We start from the raw sequence: 22,125 nt of genomic DNA on the forward strand, positions 1-22,125 counted from the left end.
TAAAAATATACTTTCAAATGTACATAAAATTATTCCAGCGCCAGGAAATATATTGATTTGTGTTGTTGTTTTCACTTAATGTTTGTTTTGTCTTATTTAAAATATTTGCTAGTGTTCGAATTGAGGGGGGCTGGGGTGGTCTAGGACCTCCTATAAGCATTGAGGGACCCCTATAAAGCACAAAAATATAAATTAACTCCTGGTTTTAATTCAAATTAAAATACTACATGAATTTAAAAAAAATGCACAGCTGCCACAAAGCAATAATGTCCATTATTTGTCCCAATTTCGCAATAAAGTAATCCAAAAGTGTCTCTCAAGTGCATCTCACGTTTACTGGAAGTTTAATCTGTTTGATGGAAGAATTTACAGTGATAGAATTAGATTTAGGATTTTGTTAGGGGCTTTTAATAAAATTCTTAAGCTATAATTTCACACTAATTTGACGGGTATTGAGTTAAGGGTACTTTGGGGTTTCTTTGATTAAACGTTGATCCAGGACCAACAAAAAAAATTTCTTGGTGAAATCACAGCGACCCTATAATGACGGGGGGTTGCTGGGGGGTCTTATCCCCATAATCTTTGACATAATTGAGGAACATTTCACTCTGTATTGGTTTATTTCATTTCTATATAGGCTTTATAGTGCTTGTGTTTGGAGTGACTATGGTTTCTTTACAACTATTTGATTCTACAGTACATAAAACAACTTAAAGGATAGATCCTCATTTCTGTCAATCAAAATTAAGAAAAATGGTGTGTCTTGAGAAACGCATGGGTCAACATGACGACATTTATGATCAACAGGTGCACCTTAATTTACACACCGCTTACACCTACTTCCAAAAGTGCATACTGTGTCATAAACTAATTACATCAGGGCTATAAATGACCATAACTTCTGAGTCACAGACAGCTGGGCATAATCTTTGTTTCCGTTTCATTTTGAATTAAATTTGAATTAATTGTCAGCAAAGATAAAAAAAATTCAAACAAAAATACGGCTCAAAATGTTTGCTTTATTATTATGTCTTATTGTTCTTTTCTTGGATCATGCAAATGATCATGGTTATAAAAAGTTTAACATTAACAAAAATTTGTTCATTTGTAATAATATACAAATAAATATAGTATAGCAATAAGGTAAATTCCCTGTGAAGTTCAATCGAAGTGCAGGTTACATCCAACAGCTTCCCCACTTCCCTGTTCAATACACTTTATCTGGTTTTCTTTATCAATCTCTTAGGTAGATTTGTCTATCCAAGCCTTTTGAAAATTTTCACCAAGATAATACAGTTCCTCCTTCAAACTCTTTACGGTTACAATCACATCATCCTAAAGTGATGGAGTTCGTCCGTGACCTTTCCGGTTCATTCACAAGCTGTCTGGCTGTAAAGTTCAAGCTCAGGTCCTTTGTTTCTTCTGTCCTGCTTTTCAAGAATGGGAAAACGTCTCTGGTAAAGCGTGTCACAAAGCATGACATCTGCTTTTTACCCCCAAAATCTTTTCCTTTTGCTTGGAAGTTGTAAGCAATGTGTTGGTTAAGTCGAGTCATTAGTTGTGTGATCTCCAGATCTGGACCTCCGTCCTTTTCCAGCAAATCACAGAAGGTCTCAATGAACACCGAGCCCAGAGGATTCAGGAATGCAGAGTAACCTACAAACAAGTACGTGAACGTTAGTCAGGAATATTTTGGTTTTGCGAGAAAAAACACAGCAACCGATTATAAAACTGACCTGGAGGTGTTGCATACATAACCGCAGTGTCGATGGGAATAGAAAAGAGCTCAGATATGCTCTCATCTTCTTCTAAGGATGAAGAATCTGTCTCTACTTCTACACCTCCATCCAGCGCATGACCTCGACAAGCCTGTACAAAAAGTGACAGTAATCGCAAACATTTAATTATATAATATTTACTATTACAATCGTTCAACATGCTTATAGATCAGAAGAGTTTATTGTACCTGAATAAGGAAGAGTTTATTCTTTCCCACCATTGATGGACATCCAAAGTAGCTGTAGATCGTTGCCAGTTTGGCAGGATTCCCATCAGCACCAAACACAACACCATCCTCACCATGACTAGATATGATACCCACAAAACACTCTTTCACCACCTTCTCACTTTCTGAGGATGAAGGATATCATGTACAATTTGTTAAAACCCAAAATATTAAATACTAAATGTACAGAAAATATGTCTCATTTATTTTCTCTTGACCTGTCTGTATTTTAAAAGAAGTTATACAGGCTGTGCAAACATAAAATTATGTGGATAAATACAATGGCTGTCATGATCAAGTTTACTCGGATGAGAACAGATTTACAATGGTAGAATGCCTTTTATTCAAATCCACTGACAAAAACATTTACAGGTATGTCTTCAGTTTTCAGCAAAAATACTTTTAGGGAGTTGTATTGATATTTCTGATGCATAAGTACTTACAATTTTTATTCACCCAAAAATAACAATGACAGGGCAGTATCAAAAAGCAAAGATAAGCAAAAAAGCAAAGATAAATGAGTGCTGATAACCGAAAGCAGTATTAAAACAGTATTAGCCTATATCAGCAAAAAAATGGACTTTGCACATAATAATAAAATTATAAATTATTGGTAACACTTTACAATAAGGTTCATTAGTTAACATTAGTTAACTACATTAATTAATATGAACTAATGAACTGCACTTATACAGCATTTATTCATCTTTGTTAATGTTAATTTCAACAATTACTAATACTTTTATTAAAATTTTGTTAACGTTAATGCACTGTGAACTAACATGAACAAGCAAATAAAGCTTTATTTCTATTAACTAACATTAACAAAGATGAATAAATACTGTAACAAATGTATTGCTCATGGTTTGTTCATGTTAGTTAATACATTACCTAATGTTAACTAATGAACCTTATTGTAAAGTGTTACCAAATTATTTTATATGGCATGTTGTATAGAAAGGCTCTTATGGAAAAACCAAAAAAAGAACATATGAATTTATGAGACATAAGTTCTTAGGAATTTCATCTTAAAATAAAATTACAAATGTTTTAGATTATTCGAATAAATAAATAAAAATAATTGTGGGCACACATTACCTGTTTTAAAAGCTTCATAGATTTCATCACTTTCAATGTCCATTTTGATGGTTACGGAGAATCCGAGATTGGTGAGAAGTTTGTGGAGTCTCCGGGTGTCTCTGTTTGCACCTCTCCGTGGATTCAGACCCACACCTGGATAAAAGTTTTCCACAGATACAATTAATGCCCTGTTTCTTACACTTTCTTTTGTTGTTAAAGGATAGGAAGACATTGTTTCTATTTTGTCAAACACTGGGTATTGTGTGAACAGAAGTTCAAGATCAGTTTACTAGAGAGTCTGTCTAAGCAATAGTCAAGTTATGTAAGAGCCTCATTTGCATGTCGAGCATATATGGAGAGTTTCCTCACTGGGTGTGTCATGTGATTCAGGGCTATGTAATACTGGCAGTTCCCAGACCATGCAGAGACAGGCGGTGAATATCTGATCTTTATCTACCCATTACTTTAAAGCTTGTATGAATTTTCTCTTGCAATGACTTGCTGATTCATGAAATCTCACAGATGTAGGCTATTTGAGAAAAAGATAATTTAGTATAATTGGGTCCGAACCTAGAATCTTTTGTGCTGCTGATGCAATGCTTTGCATGTTGTGTGTAGGTATGATGCTAAATAAAATACATAATGTTATGTATCCACTGCAGTAATAGTTTAAGAGTTAAAGTATATGCAGTATTTCTATTTCTCAGTATTTGTCTTTTGTTTCTATATTTATGTCTTTTTTTGTGTGACGCATAACTGTTCAAATCCATTTATTCATAGGCGGAGACTTGCTGTTGTTACTCATTAAAAATATTAAGATTAGACAAATAAAATATGAATTCTTATAATTCTCTTTCAGTAATACCTCGTACAAAATCATAACTGTTTCTGATCTGGGGGGCAGTGCCCCCCTGCCCCCCTCCCAAACTCTAAACCAATGCATTTATTATTATTAATCTGTTAAAGAGCAATTCAACTCAAGAAAAATCTTTTAATCCATGTTTTGAACATGCAAAACAACTTCAGGAGCATGCATACTGTTGCAGTAGTCACTTTTCATATTATTTGATGCAATCTGGCAGACGTGTTTGTGACCAATAGCTCATGATGTGAACTCTTAAAATCCTACTTTTTGGTCTGGTGTCAATCCAGATAAATCCACCTTGATTTACAATGCAGCACATGAGTAGTTGAAAAAGTACATAATGTGCAATCTTGTACACACCTTATACAGCAAATAGCCTATAGCAAGAGCAAAGGGCAACCGTGATGAAATCCGAGTCACATACAGGTGGGAAAAACCTGCGTTTCAATTTTGTTTTGAATATGTTCAGCCCATACATTATTATAACATTTGCATTGTTAACAGATGTTTAATGATTTGAATGCATTTTGCAAAATAATTAATTTTAACCTGTAACAAAACATAGATGATTATAGCTCCTGATTTCATTTTTTAATTCAGCAAATAATAGTTTCCATTTTTGGTTACATTTTTACCAAATATATACAAGCAAAACTATATTATTTACTATATTATTTAACTACAATTAAAATATGTTTGGAATAATGTGTTTATAATAAAAACAAAAACAAAAGGGTAACACTTTACAATAAGGTTGTAAACTAACAATGAGCAATATAGTTTTTTAGCATTTATAATTTTTTGTTAATGTTAGTTAATGCCAGTACAATTATTCATGTTACAGTAGTTTATTGTACAGTAACTTATGTTAACAGTTACAACTTTTGATTTTAAAATGTATTCGTAAATGCAAGAATTAATATGAACAGAGATTAATAAATGCAAGAAGTATCTTCATTGTTATTTTATGTTAGCTAATGTATTAACAAATACAACCGTAAAGTGCTACCAACAAAAGGCAAAAACATAATGTAAATGTTCTCAGTTACAGTACAGATCAGTACAGTACAGATTTCCCCACAAATCATTTCCAGCCACTGCAGATGTGTCGTAAGTGATGTTGCATCACATGATTCGTTATCAATCTCAAAAGATGAGATGAGGCTAGATGACTTAAGGAACGTCTTTTCAAGATAAAACCCAATAAAATCTTTACAATCAGTATCAGTTACATCATCTTCAGCTGAATATCCTCCTTGACCTTTCTGGTTCATTTACAATCTGTCTAGAAGGAAAGTTCAAGCTCTGGTCTTCTGTTACTTCCGTCCTGCTCTCCACAAAGGGGAAAACCTCTCTTGTAAATCGTGTCACAAAGCATGACATCTGCTTTTTACCGCACAACATTTTCCCTCTTGCTTGGAAGTTGTAAGCCACCTGGTTGTTCAGCCGAGTCATTAGTTGTGTGATCTCCAGATCTGGACCTCCGTCCATTTCCAGCAAATCACAGAAGGTCTGAAGGAACACCGAGCCCAGGGGATGCATGAATGCAGCGTAACCTATAAACAAATGCATGATTAGGAGTGTTTTAGTTTCATGAGAAAAAACACAGCAACCGATCATAGAGCTGACCTGGTGGAGTTGCATACATAACCGCAGTGTCGATGGGAATAGAAAAGAGCTCAGATATGCTCTCATCTTCCTCTGAGGATGAAGAATCTGTCTCTACTTCTACACCTCCATCCAGCGCATGACCTCGACAAGCCTGTACAAAAAGTCACAGTAATCGCAAACATTCAATGATATAATGTTTACTATTAAAATTGTTCAATATGCTCAGATCAGAAGAGTTTATTGTACCTGAATAAGGAAGAGTTTATTCTTGCCCACCATTGATGGACATCCAAAGTAGCTGTAGATGGTGGCCAGTTTGGCAGGATTCCCATCAGCACCAAACACAACACCATCCTCACCATGACTAGATATGATACCCACAAAACACTCTTTCACCACCTTCTCACTTTCTGAGGATGAAAGATATCACATTCAATTTGTTAAATGACATAAATCGGATATGTTTAGGAATTAAAAATAATGAATAATTCGTTTTAATAATTTATTATAATGAATGCATCTAAATTGAATGGGTCTGTGCATGTTTGTCTTTAAAAGAGATTATTCATTGTCTACAGCCAAAACTAAACACAGGCTGTCATTTCAATGTTTACACGGTTGAAGACGGATTTACAATTACACAATGTTTTCCGTTCAAACCCACTGACACCTTTGATTTCCAACCAACATGAGATTGAGTCATTGGGTAACTAAGTGCACACGTGATGCGGAGGAATTGAATGGTGCTGGTTAACATTAAAAATAAAAACACATAAAATAAGAAACATCTGTTTTAATTAATTGCAACATAATCAGCAAAAACAAAACAGGGCAGAAGAGGTCAGATCAGAGATCAGTTTTGTTTTAGTAGGTGTTTGCTGATAGCTGACACTATAATTAGCATTTTAAACAAAGACTTTGACCCTATCATAAAGTATTTTATTACTAAACTTCATCCATGTTTCATAGGAGAACATAAATTGCTTGTTAAAAATAACACATTAAGTTATAAAATATAAATATAATATATCATAAGCAAACATTACCTGCTTTAAATGCTTCATAGATCTCTTCTGCTTCAATGTCCTTTTTGATGACGACATAGAAACCGAGTTTGGTGAGAATTTTGTGAAGTCTCTTAATGTCTTTCTTTACACCTCTTCTCTGGATTAGATCCACATCTGAATAAAAATGTTCCACACAGACTATTAATGCCCTGTTTCTCACACTGTCTTTTGGATATCTACAAGCAAACATCTTCTCTATTTTGTCAAACAAAGAAATCTAATGCTATTACGAATTACGTAAGCATAATGTAAGTCCGTTCACTAGGTGAGTCTACATTAACAGTCTGTCTCATGCAGTCAGCATCATGTGTGAACCTGCCTCCATGAGCCTTATTTGCATGTCAATCTGATGTTGCTTGCCATATTTGGAGAATTTCCAGGGCAATGCTTAGGTCGTGTCATTACTAGTAGTTGTATAACTCAAATGGGAAATGACTTGAAACCTGTAAATACAGGTAAAAACCTTTGCCACCTCTATTTGCTGGTAATTTGAAGGTTTAATTCTGATTTTTGTTTTCAATTATTTATGTATAATTTATTTTAATGTGTGATTTTTTTTATTGTTTTGCAAAGTAAACACATTAATATTCTAAAAAATGCTGGGTTCATAGTTGGATAAAATATGGACAGACTAAAGTGTTGATTTAAATAAGCCTAAAACATATCCATATTGACCAAACAAGCATTTTGGTTTCAAAACAAACCTATAAGGGTTTATATATACATACAAAGTTAGGTTTGTTCATATTTTACCCAACCATCATGTTTAGGTGTAAATTGAAGTTATTTTAATCTCATGCTATTTTAATTCATATCATTTGATTGAAATCTTTTAATGCAATGGAGAGTCTTGAAAAGTGTCGTGTTGTGTTCCAGTATTCATTCATTTATTCATTAATTTTAAAAGTTTGACTCTGTTGCGGGTGGGATGCATTTTCACCTCCCGGCCTGAGGTGGCAGCAGAGCTCGCGGAGCAAGAGCAGAAGAATGACGTCACAGGTGCCGGACACGCGTGTGTAACGTGGAAGTGGCAGAATCCTACAGAGGTGAATAGATATTTAACAGTTACAGTTATTTATTATTTAACTTATGAATTATTTCTGTCAATGCCGGAATTTTGCAACACTTCAGATATTTAAAATGATTAAAACCTGAGGTTTGTTTTTGTCTGAGTGAAAGTGAAACCGAGCTGTGACTGTGATGTAAGATTTGTATGTGTTACTCTTATGTTTAAACCATTGATTGGAGGCATTTTTTAATATTATGTTCAGCAGAGCAGATATTAAATCCAATACAGCTATAAAGATGCCTCCAAAGAAGAAAAATGGAATTCCTGACAGGTTAGTTTAAATTAGTCAAGGTAGTTAATTGACTAAACTGAAGCTAAAGAGTGTTAACAAAATTGTGTGTCCCTTGTAGGTGGACAGACTATACAGCAGTGGGTAAACGGATCCCAGGAACACGTTTTATTGCCTTCAAAGTTCCCCTAAAAAAGGTTGTTTGATTTTACCTTATGTTATCTTATGTATTGATCCTATATATGTTTGTTTATATTTATTATTTTATATTTGAATGTTTATATTTATTCTTTCCTTTGTAGTCTCTGATGTATCGTTTAACAGAATTGGAAGCCTTTGGACCTTTTGATCTTGTGCACATGTTGGAAAAGGATGGGCAGGAATTGGGGCTCATCATTGATCTTACCTTCACAACTCGCTACTACAAAGTTGAGGTAGAACTTCACATATTATAATCATATTCCCTAAAACTATATATCTTCACTGCTGGACAATTTAGCTTGACAAAACAAAGACACACAAACTCTCTGTGTGGTTTTGTTCATGTTAGGATTTGCCAGACACGCTACACTACATGAAGATTTTCACAGCAGGACATGAAGTGCCAGACGATGCCACAATTCTCAGCTTCAAGAAAGCTGTCAGACATTTTCTACGTGAGAATGAAAGTAATGGTAAGTTAGAGTTTTGTTGCAGAAGTCCTGCCATATATTTACTAAACTAAAAAAAAATTATTTTGTGTCCAAGATGGGTTTAGAAATGCTGGGTTTGCATATGAAACAAATAAATGAATATTTGATCTTTACTTAAGGCTTAGTTCACATGTACATGGGTATTTTTATATCCTATTTCCTCCTTTGTTCCTAAATGTAAAAACTCTTTTTTATCAGATAAGCTGATTGGTGTTCATTGCACGCATGGTTTAAATCGCACTGGCTATCTTGTATGTCGGTAAGTAAACTCATTTGCTTATTGTTAGTTGATAAATATGCGTACTGCGTTCAAGTGCAAGTAGGTCTGTAGATCAGATATTTCATCCAGTTAATGTTAAATACTGTGTCATAGATACCTTATTGATGTTGATGGGATGGAGCCCAGAAAAGCGATAAATTGTAAGTGTACTCACTTTAAAAACAACGCATGATGTCATCTTTGACCACACCCTGTAAGCTTACCATATTATCATTCGAATAAAGTGAATAATTTGAATAATTGGATAATGTCTTCCAGTGTTTAATGCATCAAGGGGTCACTCAATAGAAAGGCAAAACTATCTTGATGACTTGACTGCTGGGCCCAAAAGAAGGTAAGATCTTCTGTCGTAATATACACATGAAATTGGATGATATTATCATTGCATTAAATTAAATATTTATCCTTGATGCAGTAATGTGGGAATAGAGGTACCAGAACAAGAACCTGATGTGGGACGCCTCAGCTTGAGAGATGATTTCAGTCATCCTCATCGAAGTGATCAACATTACCATCATGCTCCTTTTAGTGGTCAGCAATCTCATCCACAGGCCCACAGAGGACGCCAGCACCAATTTGTGTAAGGCGCCTATCGAATGATTGTACAGATATCATGCATTATTTCTGACAAATTAAGTGCTATTGTGCCCGACCTGCTATTTTATCTGCTCCATTGAATATCCATTTTGACTTGCAATGCAATGCCACGTTGACTTGTGTTCATTTAACATTCTCACACTCTCATCTCATTTCCCCCCTCAGCCCGTTTCCCCAAAGGAATGACATGATGCGGTTCGCACCCCCACAGCGACAGCCCCTCCGTCCCCCCTTGTTTCCTACTCCACCTCCAGAAACGAGACTTATGAGACCTTCTTTTCCCAACCAGAGGTATAGAGGGGGCAACTCCGGTCCTATGCTCCCATATCCACCCCCACTGCCTGCCTACAGGTTTGGTCAGCCATGGCAGGACCCAAATAGACATCCCCTGCCTTTCCCCCCAGGGGGACCTGTGAGAAACCAGTCAGGGCCCCACAGAAAACATCGACATAGAGGTAAAAAAGGACCAAAAAACACGGGAAACTTTCAATAATCGCCAAACCCACTGGACTGAGTTGCTTTTTAAACACAAACTGGAATGGCTCTTGCAATTCCATTGTTTCTGTGAAGGAATTATGTTTTTTACTTGGTTGAGTAAATGGATGCTGTCTTTGAAATTGGTTGAGATTTGCTCTTTTATTGGGTTTTGCCAGATGACAAGTGTGATATGTTGGTTAGGGAGTTTTTATATATTTTTACTTGTTACTCTGTTACAACATGCATTTTGGAAGAGCTTCTGCTAGATCATATACCCTGGTATCATATACCCACCTGTTTGTTTAAGAAGGCCTAATCTATGTTGTTTATGCCCTTGAGTGCAAACCTTGTTTTAAACATTAAAACTAAGCCTGATTTAATGAGGTAAATATTATGGTCATTATTTTTTTATAAAAATGATATTCAGATTGGCACTAAAGAGTGTTTGGACTCATTTGGATAAAACTGGACAGCCATATCATGTATTTTAAATATTAGACACTAAAGTGCTATTTAAAGTTGTTTTATTATCAAAGGTTTTTTTGCATGTTTTATTTATTTTAGCAGTTGAAATACTTTGACATGTATTGGTTTGCCAGTTGTGTTTTGGATACCTAGAGAGAGGGTTGAAAGATTATGATAAGATTATAAATATTTAGAACATCTAACTCAAATAAAGGTCATTTACCCATGAGGTATATCAAAATTTTGCAATATGTTTTTTCAGGGATTCAAAAAATGTGACCCGTGAATCCAGGCTAAATCCTTGATTTTACATTGATTTCAATCTTTGAAATTGTCTTACTCAGTCAATATTAAAGATATTAAGGTTATATTTTCACATACTTTTCTTTACGATAGAGTGCCACAGGGATGATGTATTTTTGTAGGCCAACCTCGGAAGTTAGAAGGGCACTGGTTCCTTCGCTATAAAGCCCTAATTTTTTATAGACTTTTGGATTATATCAAAAACATTAGCTCTGTGTTCAACAAAAGTTTATGGGGCGGTTTCCCGGACAGGGATTAGACTAGTCCTAGACTAAAATAAATGTAAGAGCTGTCCAGACTGAAAACTTGCACTGACACATATCTTAAAATAAGGGCTGTCAAAAGATTAGTCATGATTAATCGCATAGAAAATAAAAGTTTGTTTTTGCATAATATATGTGTGTGCACTGTGTGTAATTATTGTAAATGTAAATATATGTGTGTGTGTGTGTGTAGATAGATAGATAGATAGATAGATCGATAGATATATTTTCTGTTATATATAAATAAATAAAAAATGTACATGAATAATGTTTTTCTTTAATGTATGTGTGTATTTATTTATGTGTTTTTACATAAGAATTACACACACACACACACACACACATATATTATGCAAACACAAACTTTTATTTTGTATGCAATTAATCGTGATTAATCTTTTGACAGCCCTACCTAAAATACATCAGTGCCCTCTGTTTCGCTTCAAAATTCACACACGTAATGTTTTTAGTAAGGCAGGTTTTTTTTAAACTAGTTATATTTCCTAAGTAAACTAAGGTGTAGTACTGGCTTAAACTAATCCCTGTCCGGGAAACCAACCCTGTAACTTACGTTAATCATCACAGATGAATTTTGAAATCTAAATGCGTTTACTATAAAAAAAAATGCGTGTTTGCATGAAATATTGCAATATAAATAAAACTATTTATATTATTATGAATAAAAATATATGTAATTATAATTTTCTTTTATTATTACTTTGGTGCAACATACACAGTAACCATGGGTACAGGTTAAATCAGCCATCAGCGATCAACGTGCTCACGATTGGCCAGGTCTGATCATTGCGTCATCGTCAGCTGAGTGAAGTGGGCGGAGCATTAAACGATGCAGGAAGAGCGCTGATATCACAACCAATGTGGAAATAAACAAGCCTTTCTTTCAACCGTGCGTAAATATGATACGTTTGTTGTTTTAGATAAACACACCAAATCGTCACTAAAAACATAAAGGAGTGCCTGTAAGAAGGTAAGAAAGTTGTTTTCGTTGATCCGAGACTCATTATACTGTCTTTGTTTTCGCTGCTGGCCTGTCACATATGGGTGGTGCCAATTTCATTGAGTAAACGTGAAAGTTAAATCTACACTTCCAGGCATATAACAGTCTACGTTGTACAGTAGCCCAAAATAGACATTTTATTTTTCACATATTATAAACTGGCTTTTTTATGTGCAGGCAGGATACATCATGACCGAGCACAATGATTGCAGTCTTTCCTCTGATGAGAGGGTGCGTGCCCTCACCAAGCTCGGGAGCTCTGTGGACGTCAGCGAAGATGTGCCGCCCCGACGATACTTCCGTTCGGGAATGGAGATCATCCGAATGGCAAACATCTATGCCGAGGAGGGGAACGTAGAGCATGCGTTTGTTCTTTACAATAAGTACATAACGTAAGTCAAACCAGGTGCTTTACGCATGTTGGTGAATTCCCATCAGATTCAATGACTTTGCTACATCACATCAGATTCACTTTTCTTTCCTGATGTTGGAAACAACCCTACTGAAAAATCCAGCTATATCCAGTGAACTTGTTTTAGCTGGTCTCCCAGCTTGGTATTCCTGGTGTAGCAAGCTGGTCTAGCTGTGTTTTGGTCACTTTTTAAGCTGGAAGACCAGCTGACCCACCAGCTTGATCAGCTTTGCCAGGATGAGAGGACCAACTTAAACCAGCTACTGCCACCTTACACCAGGAAAAAACAGCTACCAGCTTATCCTGGTCTTAGCTGGATTTTTCAGTAGGGAAGTTTCTCAAGAAATTAGAAATATTTAGATGTAATTTCTGTATAAAAGCTGCTGTATAAAAAATTGAAATATGTTTTATTTCCCGTTAGGTTATTTATTGAAAAACTTCCTAAACATCGTGAATATAAAACAGCCAACATTCCTGAGAAGAAAGAAACAATGAGGGTAGGATGAAATATTTGGAAAAAATTGACCACTTTAAACTTCATGAGACATAAGAATGTGCTTCTTGTACTAACTACAATGTTTATTTTTTATGCAGAAATTAAAGGAAATCGCCTTTCCAAAAGCGGAGGAGCTGAAAATGTTGCTTCTTAAGCAGTATGAGAAGGAATATGCAGAACAACTTGTCCAAAAGGTGAGTCCAAAGAATTGCAAACTTAAGGGGGTTGCACACCCGACGCGGAGCTCAGTGCTGCGGCGTTCAAAAAAAGTCGAAAACATTGTTTTCTATGAGTATACGCACACCAGCGCCGACAGGTGGCGCCTGTCCGCGCCGCCCAGCTACGACTCAGGAAGTTGCACAAATCCCTGTCGCGCCACTCGCATAGTTTAACATTAAATAACATCATGTTTGTCCCAAATCATTAACGATTAACATTTGCTGCTACCGTATATTTTGCATTTTGACGTAGACGCTATCTGACGATGCTCGCGCTATTTAACGTGCACTTCCAGTTTACGATACCTCAGAGTTGTCCTATACGCGACTCAACATGGCGGGGCGCTGAGCTGCGCATCCGGTGTTTGACCCCCTTTAGGCGAAAAGAGGCCATCAGACTGACATGTTAAGCTGCCAAACATGGTTTATTTTTGTGTTATGGTCGCTTTAGGGATAGCTCATCTAAATTTGCTACATTTAAAAAATGGTGGAGGAATATTGGCCCATGTGCTGCCATTTTTTGTATATAAATCATACAGATGGTCTTTGAATGAATTGTGGGTAGTCTATGTGTGGTACTGTTGTGTTTACAGCCTAAATTTGTACTCATGGGTGTTGTAATTGATCTAAATGACTCAAGCGATCAGGATTTGCTGTACAATTTTTATTTACCAATGCGTGTGAATCCTGGCAGAGAATCGAGCAGGAGGCCCAGGCTCGAGACGTGATCAAGCAGCAGGAGCTGGAGGCCCAGCGACAGAAACAGGCCGAGCTGCAGCAGCGTCAGCGCGAGCAGGAGCAGCTCATCGCATTCGAGGAGATGATCCGCAAGCAAGAACTTGAGAAGGAGCGGCGGAGGATCGTTCAGGAGTTCGGCCCGCCAAAATCACCAACTTTTCCCGTTGATCTCCTGGTGACTGATGTACGTGGACCTCCACAAGCTTCGTTCTCAACACCAGCGCCGGCTGCTGGAACTCAAAACCATGTATCTCCAACTTCTAGCCTTCCGGGGTTTCCAGCGTTCGATCGCTCTTTGAAGCCGGCTGTATCAGTCAGTGCAGGACATAGTAAGAGCCCTCCATCCAAATATTCACACATTCAACACAGCCATTTGAGGCCACCATTAAAGGACTTGCGGTGGTTTTGCGTTATTGTTACTTATATTGTGTGTTTTGCACTTAGGTGTTTTGATAAACGGCTTGCGGCAGCTCTCCGTTCCTGCCGAGCTGTGCCAGAAATTTTTAAAGCTGGCAGATGCCAACACAGCACGAGGGGTGGAGACCTGTGGGATTCTCTGTGGCAAGCTGGTATGGTCACAGTGATATGGGTTTGATGTGTTCCTGTTGCTCACTTAGTAGAGCAATGAGTTAGCAGCGTAAAGGTCATGGGTTTAATCCCAGAGAACATGCATACTGATAAAATTGTATAGCTTGAATGCACTAAATGCATAAATACGATCACACTGTTTTTCTCTAAACAAAGCCAATATTGTTTGCTTGCCTCTTGCAGATGAAAAACGCTTTTACAGTGACGCACGTGATCGTTCCCAAACAGTGTGGCGGTCCAGACTACTGTGACACAGAGAATGAAGAGGAACTTTTCCTGATCCAGGATCAGAATGACCTCATTACACTGGGCTGGATCCATGTAGGGTCATTTCTGTATCCGTATCCACTTGGTTTACACATAATGTCATTTTGTGCCCTGACAATAATCAATATTATTTTTATGATAGACTCACCCCACCCAGACAGCCTTTTTGTCCAGTGTGGACATGCACACACACTGCTCTTACCAAATGATGCTTCCCGAGTCCATAGCCATCGTGTGCTCACCTAAATTTAATGAGTAAGTGTCAGCCACCTTCCTGTAGCTCAACTAGAACATTGTGCTAGCAATGTCAAAGTAATGATTCGATTCAAAGGGATGTGATGTTGTTTCAGGACGGGCTATTTTAGTCTAACGGACTTTGGGATGGATGAGATCTCTTCCTGCAAACAAAGAGGGTTCCACCCACATCCAAAGGAGCCTCCGCTCTTCTCCGTGAGTGCTTTATAATTTATTCCTATTCTTTATTATATACATGTCTGTTTATACTATGGATGCAGTTTGTTAAATCTATATATTATATATGTCTCAGGCTAGCCGACACACCATTATTACCGATGGAAGTGTGACCGTGATGGACTTGCGGTAAAGTCAACACTGCTGCTTCAGAATACGTGCCTTTGCTCCAGACATCACGGCAACACACAAACTTGCCAAGAAAATCTCTCCATGGGTGAAATGAAGTGTTACGCTGAACATCGCCGCAGGCTTCTTTTGTCACATTTTATCACCCTGTGCACAGATTTCATTTATCTGGTTTAATTGCCCCTGGTATCGCAAAAATACACACTTCACCTTTAAACAGTTTTAAGTAACCTTTGCAGTGTTTTGTCATTCCTTATTTAATCCTTTTAAAATGGTGAAGGTGAAATGCAATGGCTCATGTGCAGGATCACGTAAGCCATTGACTTGCTATTGGTCTGTGGTTAAACATGCAGATGTTTTTAGTTTTAGAAATGCTTTAGCTGTTTGTGTTGTTAAGATGCCATTGCAGTTTTAGACAGATTGGCTTCTGGAAATGTCAATGAAACTTCTGTCTCTTTAAAAACTCTCTCATCCGTACATTTTTGCCTGTCATTATATCAAAAATGTCATTATTATACGATGCTTTAGTTGCTAAGCACTTTTATCTTTTAATATCACACTGTAAGTGTACCAGTATGGGACTGTTCACATGCACCAATGTTTGTTGCTCTTTTGTTTGCCAAAGCTGCTCTTTTATGTGAACAGCCAAGAAAGCATTGCTGTTATTATTATATTTATCAGACTGTTAACAGGATAGCAGATGATTATAAGCAACAGTTATAAAATCCTCTTTAGCTCTGTTTTCTTTCACCCACACTATTTACTGTTGCTCTATTTATGATGCATCCATAACACTGAGACAAACACCTCTGTATCTGTGTTGTTTATAATTGACTGTATATAAATAATCACACTATAAATTTACTTTTGCTTCTTTCTTAACATTTTGTCCAATGCAAATAGCTTCACTTGAGATTTTATCAAATGCTTTGAAAAACAGCATTCTTGCTATTGCACGTATGAGAAGTGGTCAAATGATTTCAGTTTCAAAATAAAAACAAAATACCAAAGAAAGTTCACTGTGATGTGAAGACAAATATATCACTGTTTGAGCAGCTATGGGTTTTCGTATATTACAAAGTGTGCATAAGGGTTAAAGTCGTGATAATTAATTACATTATCACGACGTAATTTCAGGATTGTAAACGGGGTAAAAATAACGCGCAGCTGTTGTCGCTTGTCAAAAGGGGGCAGTACTGAGTCACGCTGCAGTGTTGTCTAGCGAGAATGAACCAAAGAAGAAGAACGCACTTGCTGCGTGCGACCCGACGACGTTCATTAAAATCTGCCATTGTTGTTGTGGGTTAAAATGTGCATTCCGTTCTTTATTCGTGAAAACGTGTCCGTGTCAACATTAAAAGTGTAGCAAAACGAGGTTTCGTAAACAAAGGAGACGGTAAAATACATTGTATTGTGACTTATTTAACGTTAGCTGTACGCCAGGCTAACGTCAACAGAATCTTACGTAATTTTTTTAAATCATTTAAAAGAAGGATTGTAAATATTCATATAAAATATGACGGAGTGTAAAGAGAAAGCTTTGAGTTTAAAGTCTGATGTGGGTACAGTAGCTGTCAGGAACCCCGTGGATGAGGAGAAGAAGAAGATAAAGAGGAAAATTTTGGATGAAGATCAATATATAGAGGTAAGACAGTATACAATAGTGATTTACCCCCATATAATGTGTAATATACTTTAGTATTTACCATAGTAAACGGTAGCCAATTGTAGTTTACTGTAGTATAGTATATTACATATTACATACTACACAATGTATACTATTGTATAGTATTAATTTACAATGTACGTCATAGTACTCAGTAGTATTAACTATAGTGAATTGATCAACTATAGTAAATACTGTAGTATAGTTGTGCATTTACTATAGTAAGCCCTATAGTAACACCTAGGATCTAGGACTTTTACTATAGTTAATACTAAAAATATTACAATATTTTTTCTTGCGTGCACTGGATTGTAAAATATTTAACTTTATTTGACAGAACTGTCTTTATTTTTATTTTTTTTATAAATATGCCCTTTACAAACCCTGATCATCAAAACTTTTCTAAAGTTTACCCAACAGTTTTGTTTATCGTTGACAGATTTGGTCATATGTGTCTGCTGAAAACATGTGATGCACATTTCTTTATTTGCAAAACCAAACTTTTTTTTAAGAATTTGGAGCAGATCATTCAGAGGGACTTTTTCCCAGATGTCTCTAAACTTCAAGCACAGAAGGATTATCTGGAAGCAGAGGAAAATGGAGATCTGGAGCGAATGAGAGAGATAGCCATCAAATATGGGTCTGCGATGGCTAAATACACCCCACGCACCTATGTGCCACGTAAGCAATATTTCTGTTCTTCCTTTAATATGTTCTAGTAGTGGATCTTGTGAGTAAAATCAATATTTAATTTACAATAATGGTGGTCACTGTTAGTGGCTTATGCACAGGAGTGATTCTCTGCTCAAACATTTGAGAGCATAATTGTTTAAAAAAAAAATTTTTACCACCCAGATGTTACGCCTTCAACATTTGAGACCCCTGATGCTCACAGTGCATCTCCCTCATGCAAACACAGAGGAGCGAGAGCCGATGAGGATGGTAAGCGGGTGAATAAACAAGAAGTCCCACCTTTGAATATCGAATTATACCCCATCATAATAGTAAAATTGCTGTATTATGATGATTACCTTAAAGGAGTAGTCCACTTTATAGATGGGGCCCATTGACTTACCATAGTATATTTTTGTCCTACTATGAAAAGTCAATGGACCCCATCTTTAAAGTGGACTACTCCTTTAAAGCTTTGAGACATACAAATTTTAATTGTGTTTTAGGAAAAGATGGTGGAAAGGTACAGGAGAAGGAACTTCCATCCCTGGATCGTTTTCTTGCCAAAAACACGAGTGAGGATAACGCCTCCTTTGAGCAGATAATGGAGCTGGCAGAAGACAAGAACAAACTGAGACATGCATGGCTGTATGAGGCAGAGGATGAATTCAAAGAGGTACAAACACAATAATACATCGCCTTTAGCTTTTATTAGTGCGTTTATTGTTTTAAGTACCGGGCGTTAAAACCATTTTTGTTTTGTTCTGTTTAAAGAGACATGAGAAGAACCTCGCTCTTCCATCCACAGAGCAGCAGGCGCTTGAATGCACAAAAGCCGGCTTGGAAACATGGCAGTATAAGGCCAAAAACGCGCTAATGTACTACCCAGAAGGTAAAGTTTCCTAGGGATTATTTCTGTTTGTCTGTTAATACCTTGAGGTGGTGATATGTCAAATATTCTGCATATTTTGCACCGTGATAGAAAGATTGAAGTATCATTGGGAACATTGCAATGATTATATTGCAATACATTATCATCCCTAATCAAAAGTTAAAGGTGCAGTAACAATTTATGGAGGGTCTATTGACAGAAATGCAATATAATATACATAACAGGGCTCCAGACAAAGTCGAAAGAGGATGAGCTTAAAACGTTTCACACCCCGTTTACACCTGTATTTAGCATCATTCACTTGTGGTCTGATCGACCAAGACGCATTTTAAAACCAGTTGTAGACTGAGCCGTTTGTTGCAATTCGCAATCTCACCACTAGATGCTGCTAAAATCTACACACAGCACCTTTAATAGGCAGAGAGCGATACTGTACACTCATGTGTTTCTGTTCTCCTCCAAAAGGCGAAAGGGACGACACGCTTTTCAAAAAGCCACGTGAAGTTCTGTACAAAAACACAAGGTTTGATGGTGACCCCTTTTGTAAAGCCCTGAACAAATCTCAGCTCCAGCAAGCTGCCGCTCTTAATGCACAGGTACATCTAAATCTATTCTGCACATAACTATAAATCAGTTAAACTTATATTGCATACGTATTCATCTCCTCTGCTATCTTTCTAGTTTAAACAAGGCAAGGTTGGTCCAGACGGCAAAGAGCTCCTTCCTCACGAACCGGCCAAAGTAAACGGATATGGATACGAGCGAGAACCCTCCCCTGCTCCTGGTGAGTTTTATTTGTGTATTACTTAGATTTTTGCATATAGTTTAAGTTTAGTTAACAAACATGTATGCTATGTAAACGTATCTACAAAAGTTAAAGCTCAAGTATGTTCGCATTTAAACTTTTAAGTTTTATGTAAGTAACATATTTCTAAAAATGGTTGCTGGTGTGTCCTACTTTCTCAAATGGTTCTTTTTTTGTCCTCAAGGTGTCGCGGAGTCACCTTTGATGACGTGGGGTGAAATTGAAAGCACCCCTTTTCGTCTAGATGGTTCAGATACACCTCTTGTGGAGAGAGGTCACGGTCCTTCGTTCAAGGTATGTTTTATTTCTAACATATCATATTTATATACTTGTGTATAATATTTATAATATTCGAGGCCGTTTAAGCACACAATAAAGATTATTTTTATGGCTCTTAGATTCCAGAGCCTGGGAGAAGAGAGCGTTTGGGATTGAAAATGGCCAATGAGGCTGCAGCAAAAAACAGGGCAAAGAAGCAGGAAGCCTTGCGCAAAGCCACAGAGAATCTTGCAAGGTATGGAAGCAAGAAAAATAAACTATAGCACGTAAACCGTCATGTATGCTTATATTAAATAGGAATTTAGGTGTGCATGAAGATAAAAAAATTAGATGATACATATATGATTCATGTGATGTGGTTGTAACTTCTTTTTTTTATCGTGATATTTACAGCCTCACTCCAAAGGGACTCAGCCCAGCAGCGTTGTCTCCTGCCCTGCAGCGGCTTGTAAACAGGTCATCCAGCAAATACACAGATAAAGCCCTCAGGGCGAGCTACACCCCATCTCCATCACACCTCGGCTCCAAGACTCCGCTCGGAGGGCCGGCCACACCCTCCGGCACACCGACGCCCAGTAAATCCAGAACACCGGCGACCCAGGACCCAGCTTCCATTACGGATAATCTTTTACTACTCCCCAAACGGAAGAAAGCTGTGGATTATTTCTGAAGCAACACAAGCGTAGACTTTACAAGACTGAAATGGATAGCGTGAAATATTTGTTGCTTGTATTTAAGCTGTGGACCTTGATTTGTTTAATTTTGAATGGGAAATGTGTACAGTTAAACGTGTACAGTTTTTACAAATATTTTAGTTTTTTTGTAAATACAAAACAGGCTTTTAAGACTTTACTTTCCATCGAGAATGCTCCAGAGTTTTGTTTTAGTTGAATACATCTGAATATCAGATCTTTACTTTTTATGAACTGTTGTAAAAGATGAAACATTTGAGTCTTTGCTTTTTCTTGAATTTCACACATCTTGAAATTGACAATATTTCACATTAAAGAGCATTTAGAACATTGTGCTTGATATTTCAGAACATTATGTCTCCTAGATTCCTTATTGTTACTAATATATTTCCTCGTTTCAATCTAAAACCTTTCAGATTTCATAACTGTGTGGGTAAAGTGGTCATGAAGTGGTCATGAGCAAATTTAATGGCGCGAGACCGCTAACAAATAAATATTTCAGAGATAAGTTCTGTTAAGTGATCTTAACAGCACCCTTCGTTTGACCTTTCCATGTGAGTCTAAGGGTGCAGCGTGTTCCCTTCGGCCCAAATCAGATGATCAAGCTTTCTGCAGTCAAGATTGTTCTAGAATTTCACAGATCTTTATCTTGAATATTTATGTGTCATATGTGGGCACCATTTTAAATCATGAGCATTGATGCTGAAACTTTTAAGTTATTGAAATATAAAACCTTTAGCTTTAGGTTGACATTTTTGTATAGTTTTGTTTTTTACTTTTTAGATGTCTATGGGCAATGTTCTGGTCATGCATAAAATTTTTGGTGTGAAACAGGAGACAAGTTTGTTTTGCAGAAACACAAGTGATCCATTCTAACCCTATCCCCATACTGTACTGTACCTGGGGCATTTTAATAAAATGTTACACTGTTCAGGTGATCTTCGTGTCTCTCGATTAAAAGGACAGTTCACCCAAAAATGATGTGTTATCATTTACTAACCCTTATGTTGTTAGAAACCTGTATAAATGTTTTTATTAAGATGAATACAAAGGAAGAGATTTTAAGCAATGATCGGATCAGAAGCCCTATTGACATCCACAGTAGAAGAAAAGAATACTATGGAAGCCAATGGGGCTTGATTATAAACCTTCTTTAAAATATAATAAATGTATACAGGTTAGTAACAATAACATGAGACTGAGTAAATTAAAATGTAAATTTTTGGGTGAACTATCCCTTTAATGCTTATTTTTCAGTAAATAAATTTTTAAAGCAGCTCAAAGCTCAATCAGCTCTGGGACTAGACTTAAAGAGACATTTCACAATGTTTTCACATGTTCAAATTGCCACTTTGTAGGTGTGAGCAAAATGTGCTGGTTTGGGTGTGTCATTTAACATGCAAATGAGCTGATCGCTGCACTGAATGGCAGTGCCGTGGTTGGATAGTGAGGATTAAGGGGAGGTATATCCCCTTCTGACATCACAGGGGGAACCAAATTTTAAAGACCTATTTTTTCGCATGCTTGCAGAGAATCGTTTACCAAAATTAATTTACTGGGTTGATCTTTTCACATTTTATCGGTTGATAAAAGCACTGGGTACCCAATTATAGCACTTAAACATGGAAAAAGTCTGATTTTCACGATATGTCCCCTTTAAGCCCTGTCTGGGTAAACCCACCCCTAAATGTATTATTTACTTTTACAATGTAAACATTCATGATGAAGAGATATTTGTCTTATTCCTTCAACAGATAAGAAGGCTAGGATAAATAGATA

The 22,125-nt window shown here is 36.8% G+C and overlaps 5 protein-coding genes across 8 annotated transcripts; 3 read left to right on the forward strand and 2 right to left on the reverse strand.

Moving 5' to 3' along the window:
* Nucleotides 1-1,115: 1,115 nt before the first annotated feature.
* Nucleotides 1,116-3,383, reverse strand: LOC135739412 (caspase-3-like). Its single transcript, XM_065257684.2, has 4 exons — nucleotides 3,104-3,383; nucleotides 1,967-2,130; nucleotides 1,737-1,869; nucleotides 1,116-1,656 (listed from the first exon to the last, which is right to left on the reverse strand). The coding sequence occupies exons 1-4, from the start codon at nucleotides 3,315-3,317 to the stop codon at nucleotides 1,331-1,333; spliced, it is 837 nt and encodes a 278-aa protein (XP_065113756.1). The 5' UTR covers nucleotides 3,318-3,383; the 3' UTR covers nucleotides 1,116-1,330.
* A 680-nt stretch (nucleotides 3,384-4,063) lies between these two features.
* On the reverse strand, nucleotides 4,064-6,911 carry LOC135739404 (caspase-3-like). The gene is made up of 4 exons (XM_065257672.2): nucleotides 6,608-6,911; nucleotides 5,808-5,971; nucleotides 5,580-5,712; nucleotides 4,064-5,506 (listed from the first exon to the last, which is right to left on the reverse strand). Exons 1-4 carry the CDS (start codon nucleotides 6,816-6,818, stop codon nucleotides 5,190-5,192), a joined length of 825 nt encoding a protein of 274 aa, XP_065113744.1. The 5' UTR covers nucleotides 6,819-6,911; the 3' UTR covers nucleotides 4,064-5,189.
* A 698-nt stretch (nucleotides 6,912-7,609) lies between these two features.
* On the forward strand, nucleotides 7,610-10,664 carry dusp11 (dual specificity phosphatase 11 (RNA/RNP complex 1-interacting)). 3 transcript variants are annotated; one of them, XM_065261919.1, is made up of 10 exons: nucleotides 7,610-7,674; nucleotides 7,900-7,968; nucleotides 8,048-8,123; nucleotides 8,229-8,360; nucleotides 8,477-8,600; nucleotides 8,817-8,877; nucleotides 8,992-9,038; nucleotides 9,157-9,232; nucleotides 9,314-9,478; nucleotides 9,661-10,664. In XM_065261919.1, exons 2-10 carry the CDS (start codon nucleotides 7,934-7,936, stop codon nucleotides 9,986-9,988), a joined length of 1,044 nt encoding a protein of 347 aa, XP_065117991.1. In that variant the 5' UTR covers nucleotides 7,610-7,674; nucleotides 7,900-7,933; the 3' UTR covers nucleotides 9,989-10,664. The 3 variants fall into 3 exon arrangements, with proteins under 3 accessions (XP_065117991.1, XP_065118001.1, XP_065117983.1); XM_065261929.1 differs by having other exon boundaries at nucleotides 7,618-7,674; nucleotides 7,903-7,968; XM_065261911.2 differs by lacking the exon at nucleotides 7,610-7,674 and having other exon boundaries at nucleotides 7,685-7,968.
* A 1,159-nt stretch (nucleotides 10,665-11,823) lies between these two features.
* stambpa (STAM binding protein a) lies at nucleotides 11,824-16,323 on the forward strand. The gene is made up of 10 exons (XM_065261903.2): nucleotides 11,824-11,991; nucleotides 12,199-12,413; nucleotides 12,855-12,930; nucleotides 13,028-13,123; nucleotides 13,842-14,214; nucleotides 14,330-14,454; nucleotides 14,657-14,794; nucleotides 14,883-14,995; nucleotides 15,091-15,190; nucleotides 15,288-16,323. Exons 2-10 carry the CDS (start codon nucleotides 12,211-12,213, stop codon nucleotides 15,342-15,344), a joined length of 1,281 nt encoding a protein of 426 aa, XP_065117975.1. The 5' UTR covers nucleotides 11,824-11,991; nucleotides 12,199-12,210; the 3' UTR covers nucleotides 15,345-16,323.
* A 245-nt stretch (nucleotides 16,324-16,568) lies between these two features.
* ess2 (ess-2 splicing factor homolog) lies at nucleotides 16,569-20,696 on the forward strand. 2 transcript variants are annotated; one of them, XM_065261886.2, is made up of 10 exons: nucleotides 16,569-16,985; nucleotides 17,519-17,687; nucleotides 17,862-17,948; nucleotides 18,185-18,354; nucleotides 18,453-18,570; nucleotides 19,036-19,166; nucleotides 19,252-19,354; nucleotides 19,560-19,669; nucleotides 19,774-19,889; nucleotides 20,048-20,696. In XM_065261886.2, exons 1-10 carry the CDS (start codon nucleotides 16,857-16,859, stop codon nucleotides 20,322-20,324), a joined length of 1,410 nt encoding a protein of 469 aa, XP_065117958.1. In that variant the 5' UTR covers nucleotides 16,569-16,856; the 3' UTR covers nucleotides 20,325-20,696. The 2 variants fall into 2 exon arrangements, with proteins under 2 accessions (XP_065117958.1, XP_065117967.1); XM_065261895.2 differs by having other exon boundaries at nucleotides 18,191-18,354.
* Nucleotides 20,697-22,125: the final 1,429 nt, after the last annotated feature.

Source organism: Paramisgurnus dabryanus, chromosome 10 (genome assembly GCF_030506205.2).
Source record: "Paramisgurnus dabryanus chromosome 10, PD_genome_1.1, whole genome shotgun sequence".
NCBI classification, from domain to species: Eukaryota; Metazoa; Chordata; class Actinopteri; order Cypriniformes; family Cobitidae; genus Paramisgurnus; species Paramisgurnus dabryanus.

Coding starts and splice junctions, on each gene's coding strand:
- LOC135739412 (XM_065257684.2), bottom strand. CDS start 3,317: ATGTCTTCCTATCCTTTAACAACAAAAGAAAGTGTAAGAAACAGGGCA. Junction 2,131..3,103: donor CTATGAAGCTTTTAAAACAG/GTAATGTGTGCC, acceptor CTTCATCCTCAG/AAAGTGAGAAGGTGGTGAAA. Junction 1,870..1,966: donor ATAAACTCTTCCTTATTCAG/GTACAATAAACT, acceptor CTTTTTGTACAG/GCTTGTCGAGGTCATGCGCT.
- LOC135739404 (XM_065257672.2), bottom strand. CDS start 6,818: ATGTTTGCTTGTAGATATCCAAAAGACAGTGTGAGAAACAGGGCATTA. Junction 5,972..6,607: donor CTATGAAGCATTTAAAGCAG/GTAATGTTTGCT, acceptor TTTCATCCTCAG/AAAGTGAGAAGGTGGTGAAA. Junction 5,713..5,807: donor ATAAACTCTTCCTTATTCAG/GTACAATAAACT, acceptor CTTTTTGTACAG/GCTTGTCGAGGTCATGCGCT.
- dusp11 (XM_065261911.2), top strand. CDS start 7,892: ATGTTCAGCAGAGCAGATATTAAATCCAATACAGCTATAAAGATGCCT. Junction 8,601..8,816: donor ACGTGAGAATGAAAGTAATG/GTAAGTTAGAGT, acceptor CTTTTTTATCAG/ATAAGCTGATTGGTGTTCAT. Junction 8,878..8,991: donor ACTGGCTATCTTGTATGTCG/GTAAGTAAACTC, acceptor ACTGTGTCATAG/ATACCTTATTGATGTTGATG.
- stambpa (XM_065261903.2), top strand. CDS start 12,211: ATGACCGAGCACAATGATTGCAGTCTTTCCTCTGATGAGAGGGTGCGT. Junction 14,215..14,329: donor ATCAGTCAGTGCAGGACATA/GTAAGAGCCCTC, acceptor TTTTGCACTTAG/GTGTTTTGATAAACGGCTTG. Junction 14,455..14,656: donor GGATTCTCTGTGGCAAGCTG/GTATGGTCACAG, acceptor TGCCTCTTGCAG/ATGAAAAACGCTTTTACAGT.
- ess2 (XM_065261886.2), top strand. CDS start 16,857: ATGACGGAGTGTAAAGAGAAAGCTTTGAGTTTAAAGTCTGATGTGGGT. Junction 17,688..17,861: donor CCCACGCACCTATGTGCCAC/GTAAGCAATATT, acceptor TTTACCACCCAG/ATGTTACGCCTTCAACATTT. Junction 18,355..18,452: donor CAGAGGATGAATTCAAAGAG/GTACAAACACAA, acceptor TTCTGTTTAAAG/AGACATGAGAAGAACCTCGC.